Raw genomic sequence first — 12828 nt, 5'->3', positions numbered from 1 at the left:
ACCCCACCAGAGAGGCTCAGTTCAAAAAATTCATCACTGGCGGTGCTTGATAACACAACAGGCATGCCTCGCCAGAAAAATGACGGTGCTTGACAACATAACAGGCACCCGCAGGCTACCTCACCAAAAGGCCTCGTCGAGGTGCGTGAAACCACAACAGACTTATCAAAACAATCCAGGCTCTCTCCCTAGCTGATGTGGGAGCACGACACTCCACCCCCCTTAGGGGACCCAGCGTCCTCGCTGGCACATCGGGGTCGGGAGTCGGCTCTGATACCAACTCTAACAGTCCCTCGACAATATTGTTACACAATTTGACACCCCGTGGGGCCGTGGGTTTTGTTATTGGCGGTACTGGACAACACAACAGGCACTCGCAGGCTACCTCACCAAAAGGCCTCGTTGAGGTGGGTGATACCACAACAGACTTACCGAAGTAGCCCAGGCTCCCTCCCTAGCCGATGTGGGAGCATGACACTCCACCCCTCTTAGAGGACCCAGCGCCCTCGTTGGCACACCGGGGTCGGGAGTCGGCTCTGATACCAACTCTAATAGTCCCTCGACAATATTGTCCCACAGTTTGACACCTCGTGGGGCCGTGAATTTTGTTATTGACGGTGCTGGACAACACAACAGGCACCCGCAGGCTACCTCACCAAAAGACCTCGTCGAGGTGGGTGAAACCACAACAGACTTATCAAAATAGCCCAGGCTCCCTCTCTAGCCGATGTGGGAGCATGACACTCCACCTCCCTTAGGGGACCCAGCGTCCTCGCTGACGCACTGGGGTCGGGAGTCGGCTCTGATACCAACTCTAACAGTCTCTCAACAATATTGTCCCACAATTTGACACCCCGTGGGGCCGTGGATTTTGTTCTTAGCGGTGCTGGACAACGCAACAAGCACCTGCAGGCTACTTCACCAAAAGGCCTCGTCGAGGTGGGTGATACCACAACAAACTTATCAAAGCAGCTCAGGCTCTCTCCCTAACTGATGTGGGATCATTACAATCCACTCCCCTTAAGGGACCCAGCGTCCTCGCTGGCACACCGGGGTCGGGAGTCGGCTCTAATACCAACTCTAACAGTCCCTCGACAATATTGTCCCACAGTTTGACACCCTGTGGGGCCGTGGGTTTTGTTCTCGGCGGTGCTGGACAACACAACAGGCACCCGCAGGCTATCTCACCAAAAAGCTTCGTCGAGGTGGGTGAAACCACAACAGACTTATCAAAGCAGCCCAGGCTCCCTCCCTAACCGATGTGGGAGCATGACAAGTTACAGTTTGACTCTCCATATATCACAACCATAAAAAACAATTGCAAGAAAAGGTCATATATTACGGCATCCATTCTAAAACAATGGCAATGAAAGTGAAATTGATGATTTTTTTTTCAATTTTTTGCATATTATATTAGTTCTTGTGTCACTCCATATAAGCTAAATTATGTCGCTCAAAAAATTTTTATGTCATTTTATTCCACAAAAAAAGGAATTATCGAAAAAAAAAATTCTACAAACGACAAAAAGGGCCCAGTCAGATTGTGAGATTTATTATGTCCCAAGAATTCATTTCTTTAGTGCTTTCCTTTTTCAGTTATTAGGAAAGAAAGAAGATATTTTAGACCTACCACGTTATTCATGAGTATCAGGCATGTTTGTCTCTTTATTTTCTTTTCCTCTTGTTACCTTTTTTTTTCTGTGTTAGCAATTGCTCTTCTAATTGGATCTCATCTCGCAAAATAGTTATTGAAACTCTAATTTTTATAAGGGATAATTTCAGAAACCTCCCTTGAGGTTTCTGATAATTTCACTTGGCTCTTTTAAGGTTTCAAAAATTACAACTATTTCCCTTGCCTATTTAAAATGACAATACTAACCTTAATATTTTAATAAAACTCCCTTGTTGCCATGTTTATACAAAGAATGGATTTTATAATTTTTTTTTCTTTTTCCTTCTTATTCATTTCTCTAATATTTTATTAGAATTATAGAAGAACTATCAATGTTATCGCTAATATCCATCTAGATCAAACGTTAAACTAGAAGTTTTTTTTTATAACTTTTAATATCATCCAATTTTTAGTAGCTCTTTTTTTTGTATCAAAATCAAGAATAATTAAAAACAAATGGCCCAAAATCACTACCAAACTACAGTAGTTCAATCACTAAACTAGTCCATAAACTTTTATTAAAAAAATAGTCCAAAAACTTTTAAGAAAAAGATAGCAATTTTTTCTCTATTTTAAAAAGAATCTATATCCCTAATAAAGCACTATAAACAATAGCCTATTATATCAAAAGATTTATTGTCATAGTTGATTATCAATTAACAAATATTGGTATGAAAAACTTGAGACTCTTCTTCTTTTATAATTGTGCCAAATTACTTTACAATTGTTTAGAAGAATAAATTAAACCTTACAAGATAAGGGCATTTTAGGGTTTTCATTAAAATTTTTACCCTATTTTAATGTTGGGTTACCAAAGTGTCAAATCAAGAGAGGTAAGTGTAATTTTTAAAATTTTAAGAAAACTAAGTGAAATAGTCAAAAATCTCAGGGGAGGTTTTTGAAATTATCCCTTTTTATAATGATGCTCCCTTTTATACTGGCAATTCTACTTTTTTTTTAATCTGTTTTCTATTAATATAAAAATAAAATAATGAGAGTACCATTATAAAAAATAAAAAATTTAAAAAGTGGATAGTCATTAACATTTCTTTCATATTTTTGAGGACTGATTAATTATCTGTCAACAATGGTGCCATTGTTCCTTCAGCTGGATCACTCCAACTTATTTTTGCGTTGTTTTTTTTTTGGTTCTTTTTTACCCGGGGGAGGGGTAGTGGGGAAGAGGGGGCCAGGGTGTGGTGGGGAAATGAATTAAAAATTAATAATGGGGAACTTATCTGCTCCCGTAAAGTATTTTTTATATCCAACTAAGTTGTCCCGTTACGTGTTATCTGAAAATCAGAGAGCACACCTCAGCCCTGGATTCTAGGATGTTCCAGACTTAATAAATCTGTTAAAAAGTCAACAAGGTTACTTTCTTTGATCGTCAATTTGGATTTTCTGCAAGAATTAACTTGTATGCTAATGGTTTTTGTCAAGAATGAACTTAGAAAAAGGGGAAGAAGTTTGATTGACCAAATTCTAGTGATCAGATTTCAAAGAAAAATGGCATGGCTTTTCCTATGCTCAATTCTTCCTTTGATACTAATTTTTCTTCTTCAAAAAACCAAGAAAAGCAAAAAAACTCGTGGTCCACCAGGTCCTCCAGGGCTTCCCTTCATTGGAAATTTGCACCAATTTGATAGTGCAAAGCCTCATGAGTACCTGTGGAAACTCTCCAAGAAGTACGGGCCTCTCATGTCTTTAAGGATTGGTTCTGTGCCAGTAGTTGTGATTTCTTCATCGAAAATGGCAAAAGAAGCCCTGAAAACCCATGATCTTGTATTCTCTGGAAGGAGAGCTTATGTTAGCCATCAAAAATTATCATACAACGGCCGCGATGTTGCATTTTCACCTTATGGTGAGTATTGGAGGCAGATGAGGAAGGTTTGTGTTCTTCATCTCTTTAGCCTCAGTAGAGTTCAATCCTTTTCGCCAATTATTCAGGACGAAATTTCCCACTTAATACAGAAGATATCAAATCTTTCTTGTGCATCTAAAGTAATCAATTTAAGTTCGATTATGACGTCGCTTGGTAGCACGATAATTTGTCGAATTGCTTTTGGTAAGAAATATGATGAAGAAGGGCATGAAAGGAAGAGGTTTGATCAAATTTTACAAGAATCTCAGGCCATGATGGCAGGGTTTTTCATCTCTGATTACCTTCCTTCATTGAGCTGGATTGATAAGCTCTCAGGGATGTTTGCTTGTCTTGAGAAGAATTTTAAGGACTTGGATTTGTTCTACCAAGAGCTCATAGATGAGCACCTCAATCCAAATAGGCCAGAAACAATGAAGGATGATGTTCTTGATATCTTGATCCAGATAAAACAAGAACAATCATCAGGATTTGAACTTACTTGGGATCACATCAAAGCATTGCTCATGGTAATTCCCTTCTTATTGTAATACAATTCTTTGCTTCTCTTTCTTTTTGGCCATTTTTTCTAGGACAACCTAGCTCTTGTTCTGCCAAAGGTCTAAATTTTGGCGATCAATTAAATTTTGCATCATCGACGGGCTAATCAATTAATTTTTGCATCATCTTTTGTCACTAGATATGTAGAAGTGTTACTTTGTGGTCATTGAAAGTTTGTTTGCAAAGTTCAGATAGGATTCATCACAGGAGCACCTACAAACATTTCAATGCTTGTTTCGTTTGTCTCAGTTATAATAAAGCCAGCCAATTCTGAAGTGGTAGTTGTGATTGGCATAAATAACAATTAAATGGACATAGACAGCTCCCTAAGCAAGTTTTTTGCCTAATTCACGTGGGGAGTGTCTGGTTAGAATGATAATATAGCTACAATTTAACAGGTGCACAATCAAATCGATACAAATAAGGATTCAATAAGTAAAGCTTGGACCTTTTTACTTATTATTTTGGGACATGGCAGAATTGATTATAGCTTAAACAGAGATGGCGAACTCTGCAAGCTTGGATATGGCGGAATGGACTAACTAGTGATTTTGTTGGAAGCTTGGAATGGGCAGGTGGAGCAAGAGAGGAGAGAGAGATGTACAGGTAGGTGGATTGTAAGATTAGGGTTTGTTAATTTGGTAAAAGAATTACTATTGTATTTAGAAATATTTATATTTTATAATTATTAATATATTGTTCGGGTCCGGATTGGATACGAATTGGAATCCTATATTACATATTCGACCTGCTTTTTTGTTAGAGTAAATGGGTCCGAACCCGAGTCTGAATAATGGAATTATTTCTCAACTCGTACCCCAAAAAAAACTATCAGGTCCGGGTCCAAATCCGACAGCCCTAGACATGGAGACTCCAAATAGAGGGGCCGAAAATGGGAGCCGGGATGCTTGAGAGTGGGCCTGGGAGACCTAAAATGCGGCTTCATAAGACATTTGATGATTGTTTATCCATTCATTTTTCTTTTAATTACGTTAAATCCCCAGAAAGAATCACCATGATTGATATGTACATCCTTGTGTTTACTAATTTCTACAATGCAGAATATATTCATAGCTGGAACAGACACAAGTGCAGCCACAGTTGTTTGGGCTATGACAGCCCTGATGAAGAACCCTTCCGCATTAAAGAAAGTACAAGCTGAAATTAGAGATTTGGTTGGACAAAAAGGAGCTGTAGTAGGAGAGAAACTTCAGCAGCTTCGCTATTTAGATATCAGGTCCCGGTCCAAATCCGACAGCCCTAGACATGGAGACTCCAAATTGGGGGGCCGAAAATGGGAGCCGGGATGCTTGAGAGTGGGCCTGGGAGACCTAAAATGCGGCTTCATAAGACATTTGATGATTGTTTATCCATTCATTTTTCTTTTAATTACGTTAAATCCCCAGAAAGAATCACCATGATTGATATGTACATCCTTGTGTTTACTAATTTCTACAATGCAGAATATATTCATAGCTGGAACAGACACAAGTGCAGCCACAGTTGTTTGGGCTATGACAGCCCTGATGAAGAACCCTTCCGCATTAAAGAAAGTACAAGCTGAAATTAGAGATTTGGTTGGACAAAAAGGAGCTGTAGTAGGAGAGAAACTTCAGCAGCTTCGCTATTTAGATGCAGTAACTAGGAGGTGTGCACCGCGCATAAGCGCGGTGTGGATTTGAAAGATTGGCATGCCCAGTGTTGTTGAGTAAAGTAATAAGAAATTGGAAAGTAGAAAGTAAGAAATTTGGAAATTGTAATGAACAACATATTTAACAGATAAGTAAAAAACATTAATACTAATGAACGTAGATTTAGAAAACAGAATAAGTAGGTCTTCAGTGATTAATGTTGAGATCATTGATGTTGAGGTTGTCAACGTTGTGAACTTCATCCATAGCGTAGTAAGTGATCATTTGATAAGCTGAGCGTCTGATCATTCTGAACTTTGATGTGGAGGGTTTGATGTAGCATGTAAGTATTTTTCCGTGGAGAATTGTTTGGAGATGCTGGGTTATATTTATATTCTGGTGAGAATAAAGTGTGAAAGGAATATAATAAGTTGTTGGGAAAAAGAGACCGAAACAAGTGATGCATAAAAGAAAATAGGTACTTACCTCCATTTGCAAATAGAATAGTTCAGCAGTTGAAAATTGAACTAGCTTTTCGGCTTCAGAGCCCATAGCAGTAAGACATAGAGTGCCAGTTGAATCCGTGATCCAGATCGAAATGCAAGCCCTGGAATTAATGAGGTGATGTACATGCGATTGGAGGTATAGATTGAGTAAGATAAACAGGGTATATTATTTATAAGTACCTGGGTTGGAGATCAACATTAGCTTGGCAGTATTTGCAAGTTATTTTCCGTTCATCTACACAGTTGTTTGGGTGATAACAATTGGGACAAGCTATGTAGGTAAAATCTTGAGGTTTACAATCAAGCTCGACGACACCTCTAATCCATGCAGTCCTTGGTTTCTACATAGAATAATAAAAGCAATAGGAGGAGCAATAGGGAAATATTAACAAGGAAATATGAAAAAGAAGTTAAGATGTGAAATTGGCCAGTAGTATAAGAATTTTACGAAGTGAAGCAGAGCGGCTATGTCATGGATTTGATTGTAGTGAGGGGGAGGAAGAAGGATGTGCGGATTAGTATAACTGTGTTCATGGACCATCTGTGCTAGCTGAGGCGCGTTGTGATGATACCTAAAATAAGAAAGGAAAAGTTAAGGTGGAACAGAGTAATTGGAATGATGGAACATAGAGCGCCTAAAAAATTCTGACCAGTGATGCAGATCCGTTGCTTGTTGTACTATTGGAGATATCAAAATAGTGGTCGAATCTTGAGTTGAAAGACTAAGATCTGGGATATAAGGGAAAAAAAGGAAGAAAATATGAACAGCAAGATGAACGAAAAAGATTTTTTTGCTTATAAGTGTGATGGTGTTTTTTAAATAATAAATAGTAGGTATTTGGTTACAGTTCTGTGTTGTGACTTTCATTCTTATGCCAATGATGACTGGAAAATTGTTTTGAGCAACTGCAATTGCAGGACCATTGGCTTGTAGGAAGTCATTCTTCAAAGTTAAAATGAATGGCCTCATGCTAGCAAAAACAGGAAGAATAAATATTTATGTGAATAGTTTGTTCGGATATATGATGTATGGAATAACTAAATGAATTAGCAGGTAAGGTTATTACTCTCGATCGGCAATGACATAGTCTCGAGCAATGGATGTTTCTCTGTCAGAAGTGATAGTTTTCACAGGTAAAGCATGTAGTACAATTCCCATGACATCTAAGGAAGTTTTAAAAAAAAAATCAGGATGCTAGTAATTTGTTGGCAGGTGGACAAGATATCGCATGGTGTGAGGACTAACTTACTTATAAGCTGATCAGTGTCAGCAATTACGGCTAATGTAGAGAAAGAATGTAGCTGGAAATGAAGAGGAAGAGAAGGCTGACCAGCCTCTTGAATTTCTTCAATTAAAGTATCTTCAGTAGCAATGAAATGAAATGGATATTGACTGATGGCAGTATCAGTAATTGGCGGAGAAACCAAAGCTCCAGAGATGTGGTATGTTTTAAACGGTACAAGCAGTTCAGTTGTTTGATGGAGAATGCTCTGAGGAACATGCATTTCGACTGTCGTACCCTGTGATTAGCAAGTATTAAATTGTATTGAAGTTAGTTTGATGATTTGAAGGTAAAAGGAAGACTTGGATATATATTACCTCTGCGTCAGCAAGCACAAATGTTTGGACACAGGGGTGACTGTGATTGAGGAAGACACTCCATGCTCACCTAAGTCGTCTAAGCATGAAGGAGCAGAAGAACGAAGGGATCCAAGATTTGACTCATCAATAGATCCTAAGACGGCATATGTACTTTCAGTATGCAAATGACAGGTTTGTTCATTTTCATTTTGACTATGCAAATGCAGGAGCTTGTTCTTTTTCTTTTTCGGAGAACAATTGGCTGTGGAACGTTTTCTAGAAGGACGAGAAGGCTGAACAGTAGCCGAAACATGGGGGGAGAGACAGGCCTGCTCTTTTAGCGTTGCAGTACCACTATCTACCGCAGCTTCTCTACGGTGAACCGAACGACTTATCAGAGATGCTGCAAACCGTACAAATATATGGACTCACTTGTATGAGAATAGTACGGAGGGAAGCGAAGACAATAAAAGATGTCAACATGGGGAAGACAACTAAATAACTATAAAGGTCCTGGGGGAAGAGAGCTAGAATTTTGCGATGGTATATACCTTCAGAAACTAAACTACATTGAACTAAATGTGGGACAACAGCAGAGGAAGAAGTTCCACTAGATAGGCAGAGTGGAGCAGGGATAGTGGTAGACATATAGTCCAACGATTGCTGAAGCACAGCAGGACAACCATCAGCAACTTCATTATGGCAGCCTGGTAGCTGGTCGTTACGAGCAGGAGCAGGAGCAGAACCAGAGAAACAAACACCAGTTTCAACATGTCCTAACGGTACACTACGAACATAAGATCGAGAGGATTTGTCTTTTTTCTTAACAAGCCTGGCTTCACGTCTCCAGCACAAAAGTGCAGCCTTGGCATCTGGAGACATTTCGGCACAGCGCTTTCGGCGCAGAGCATTTTTATCCATTTCACTAAGATAACTAAGGAAGAACATTCCAGATATGATGACTTTGTAAGAACCGACAATAAGCATAAAAGAACATAGCAGAAACCAAGGGAAAGAACAGGAGCACATGCGAATTGGTGTAAGAAATTAAACAATCAAAGGATGAAGACATGCATGAGCACGATGTACAGTACAAAAATGCAGGGAGCGAAAAGGATAAAGAAAGATTAAACAATGCACCAAGCAAAAACACTAAAGAAAGCATGAAGATTCTGAAGAAGCCATGCATGCTGGGAACACTAAAGAAAGCATGAAGATTCTGAAGAAGCCATGCATGCTGGGGAAAATACGTAAAGTACGGAATGACCAGGAAGGAGGCAAGAAATAGTCAGCAACTAATGCAGGCAGAAGGAGGGAAAAGGCAAGCAAAACAAAGAAACAAGCATCTGACCTGCAACCAAGTTCCTGCCATAACACATAACAGAAGATCAGCTCCATAGCAGCGCCCTCGGAAGAACGAGAATGCCAGAAAATCCCAAGCACAACGACATCAAATAAAGCTATAAAAGAGGAGATGGCAAGCACAGAAAGATGAGATATTGGAAAGAAAACAAAGAGGCGGGAAAGGTTTTTTTTTTTGGTTTTAAAATGAGCTTACCACAATAGCAACGGCATGCATGGATCAGCATTCACAAGCACGCAAACAGGGGAAAATGGAACAAAGTCAGCGAATAAAATAGCAAATGCTGGCACAGCTGATAAGCAGAAGCAGTAAACAGTAGATAAACCGAAAAGGAAAAAACTGGCGGAGATAATTACCTCGAAGCTGGACAATAGAAATGAAAGCTCCAAAAGAACAGAGAACCAAGCAGAGGGAAAAAGAGCAAACCAACCTTATAGCTGAAACAACGGAACGAAAGAGGAAAAATGATCACCGAATGCATAAACCAACCACAAAGCATGATAGCATCTGCAAAATCCAGGACATAAAGTATGGAATAGCTTCCCAAGACGTACGGAAGACAACGTTTTGAAAGTATAAGAGGCAAAGAAGGTACGCATGGCTGACAAGCTACAAAGTGACAAAGCATTATTTTGACATCTATAACCCAACAATAGCTAAACTAAGCCAAGCCAAAAAAAAAAGTAAATAAACATGTAAGACAAGGGTAAACAGGTAAAACAGGAGTTGTCACTTTGACCCAAATACACACTCTAACCTCACCAAAAACCTGACATTAGGTAAAATGGGAAGCAGAGTAGCATTATTATCAGCACCACAAGCCTAACACTATTATTATTATTGTTGATGACCACTATGACCACTATGAGTCCGGTCTCGGGTTCCATTGAAGGAGTTGATTTTTTCCAGCCAGGGTTCGGTGGCTGACAAACGCAATCCACAGGCCAACAATTGCAAGCAGCAGTTCACGTGAAAGGCGCATGGAGAACGACCACTTTCCAGCAAATCATCAAATGCCATGTCAGCAAACAAAACGCACCATCGGACAACTTCCTAAGCACTTAGTCTATATATGGTTAATAAAGGAAGCTCTAAGATTGTATCCCCCTGCACCAGTTCTAGTGGCAAGAGAAACTACACAAAGTTGCAACATAGAAGGCTATGAAATTGGATCCAAAACCTTAGTTTACATTAATGATTGGGCTATATCTAGAGATCCTGAAAGCTGGGAAAGGCCAGATGAATTCATTCCTGAGAGATTCTTGAACAATGCTATTGATGTCAGGGGAAATGATTTTGAAGTGATTCCATTTGGTGCCGGAAGAAGAGGATGCCCTGGAATTCATCTGGGACTGTCAACTGTGAAACTTGCACTCGCGAACCTTCTTTACTCCTTTGAATGGGAATTGCCTTCTGGGATCAGAGCAGAAGATATTGATACTGATGTTTTGCCAGGAATAACCATGCACAAGAAAAATGCTCTTTGCATTTTGGCCAAGGAATATCTTCATAAAAGCTCTTAAGACTGCAGGTGGTGACCTTAGGAGCATTTTGGGCTTTTTTTTTCCCTTCTTTTCATCCTTTCTCTTAATGTTTTATGAACTGCTCGTACTTGATAGAGGGTTATATGTGAAAAAAATGAAATTATGCATGACAATTATTGATGCTAGATAGACAGTATTAGTGATAGCCGTGGGCTGTGTCTATAAAAATAATCACATGCTAAGTCTCAAGTTTTAAATTTGTAAATTTCTAAATACTCCATATATAACTGCAAGTATATTGGTTGTGTTTGAGTATAGAGTATTAAGAGTTAACCTACAATGAAAATGGACAACACTAGTACTACTAAAACTTTTCTATTATATAGACTATCAATAAATTAGATAGCTACTAATGGAAAGAAAAATACAAACGAAAGCTCATTAGATAATGGAATTCCTGTTTACTCATGCTAGTGCATCTTCCCAACTACTTGAGCACTAAAATATCGACTAAATTATAGCGTAATTTCCTAATATTCGTGATACCTACTTTCGCCGATATACTTAATATACCTATAACTAATCCATAACTACTTTCGTGGTTATGAAATTAATTACAAACTCATTCATTCCTATAAAATTACTACAAAATAAGTCACAAAGGTAAATATCTACTTTGGTGATTGTACTCTCTAGGTTTAGTACTTCCATGAACTAGTGTCAATTACCAATTTTCATTGAAAATCTAACACCATGAGATGATCACTATCAATGGCTAGTTAATAATGATTATACGAACAAAAGTGCTAAACAACTTAATTAAAATAATAGCCCAAAATAATCTAGAATCCAATACATAGTAATCATAAATAGTTCAACCAAATACCCAAGAAATAAACTTTAAAAGAAAATCGCAAACATAATGTCCAAACTAGCAAATTCACCAAGTATAGAGTCAAATACAAGATAAAGAGTTTGGGGAAGAGAATAACCCTTATTACTAGAGCCTCCCACCATGCTCATTCTTCATCCCAATCTTCCTCCTTGCTTAGTTTTTACATAAATGAATACATAACACAAGTTCAAAACTAGTCTTGCAAATTAATATAAATGAAAAAAGCTATGAATGCTGTTAGTTTGTGTCTTGCTTCAACCTCTTTTATTTTTTCCTTTTGCTCCAAAATCTTTTCTCCTCTCTAAACTAACTAGACTCCAAGCTAAAGCAAAACTCAAAACTCCTTACCTAAACAAAACTCTCTCTATTTATGCTCTTCATGTGACAGCCCCACCTTCCCCTAAAACGTACCAAAGGGATATCCGGCCGGATTGTGACGTGGCAGTCACTATTCACCTTCAGTTTCGATTTTCGTTTTCCATTCCGTGGTTGTTGAATCGTTTAAACGCGCTAATATATTTCGGAACATTTTAGTTTGTGTATAATCGTTTTAGTAGTCCTGGCGAGAGTTGAGCAGGCAGTTCGCTAGCCCCTTTGGTACGTCTTAGGGGAAGGTGGGGCTGTCAAACTTCAAGTGCCTTTAATCTTCCACAAAAAGTCTCTTTTGTTTTGAAGAGTTAAAGGTTAAGTAGAATGACATAAAGTTAACAAAAGCTGATGGTTTTAACCCGAAAAGTGGTTGTCAAAAAGTCATAGTCATTATAGAAAAGAAGGATAAAAAGTAGGCTACAAGTTGCACAACTTGCAAAATTTTCCCACTCAAGTATTTGACTCGTATCTAACTCAAAATTCACCATCCGGCCCTACATATTGCTTAACACCCTTGTTTCATCAAAACTTTTTGATGAGTATCTGGTATGGTATCATGCTTGACTCCGTCTATCCGGCACCTTATATTTTCTGCCAATCTTGTGATGACTTTTTGTAAATAGTGCCAGATTTCCTTGTTCCTTCGTCTCTATCAAAAATGATAAACTTTAACAAGTAAAATAGAACAAATTCACAAGTCTTCTCAAAGTTATTCAAAGACATCCAAAATTGTCAAAATGGTCACTCACATTATCATAGGAGTTTAAAACTAACTATAAATGAACTAATGTATTTACAAACTATTAAGTAAAATGGATACTTATCAATTATAGTTAATGGTGCAAGCCTACATAATTCACCAGTTGCAGCCTTCTTATAAATGAACGCCAAAAGTTTTTGGCGGGTT

The 12828-nt window shown here is 38.5% G+C and overlaps 1 protein-coding gene across 1 annotated transcript; it reads left to right on the top strand.

The window, feature by feature from the left end:
- The first annotated feature begins 3178 nt into the window (after window positions 1-3178).
- Window positions 3179-10696, top strand: LOC113696865 (6,7,8-trihydroxycoumarin synthase-like). Its single transcript, XM_027216251.1, has 4 exons — window positions 3179-4060; window positions 5555-5728; window positions 5963-5971; window positions 10259-10696. The coding sequence occupies exons 1-4, from the start codon at window positions 3179-3181 to the stop codon at window positions 10694-10696; spliced, it is 1503 nt and encodes a 500-aa protein (XP_027072052.1).
- The last annotated feature ends 2132 nt before the right edge of the window (window positions 10697-12828 follow it).

This window comes from Coffea arabica, chromosome 6e, assembly GCF_036785885.1.
Source record: "Coffea arabica cultivar ET-39 chromosome 6e, Coffea Arabica ET-39 HiFi, whole genome shotgun sequence".
Classification (NCBI taxonomy): domain Eukaryota; kingdom Viridiplantae; phylum Streptophyta; class Magnoliopsida; order Gentianales; family Rubiaceae; genus Coffea; species Coffea arabica.
This window is presented reverse-complemented; position numbering and strand designations above follow the sequence as displayed.

Bases quoted from the DNA above. Each gene is read 5' to 3' on its own strand.
- LOC113696865 (XM_027216251.1), top strand. From the start codon at position 3,179: ATGGCATGGCTTTTCCTATGCTCAATTCTTCCTTTGATACTAATTTTT. The intron at 4,061-5,554 runs GTAATTCCCTTC...TCTACAATGCAG, and splicing joins ACATCAAAGCATTGCTCATG to AATATATTCATAGCTGGAAC.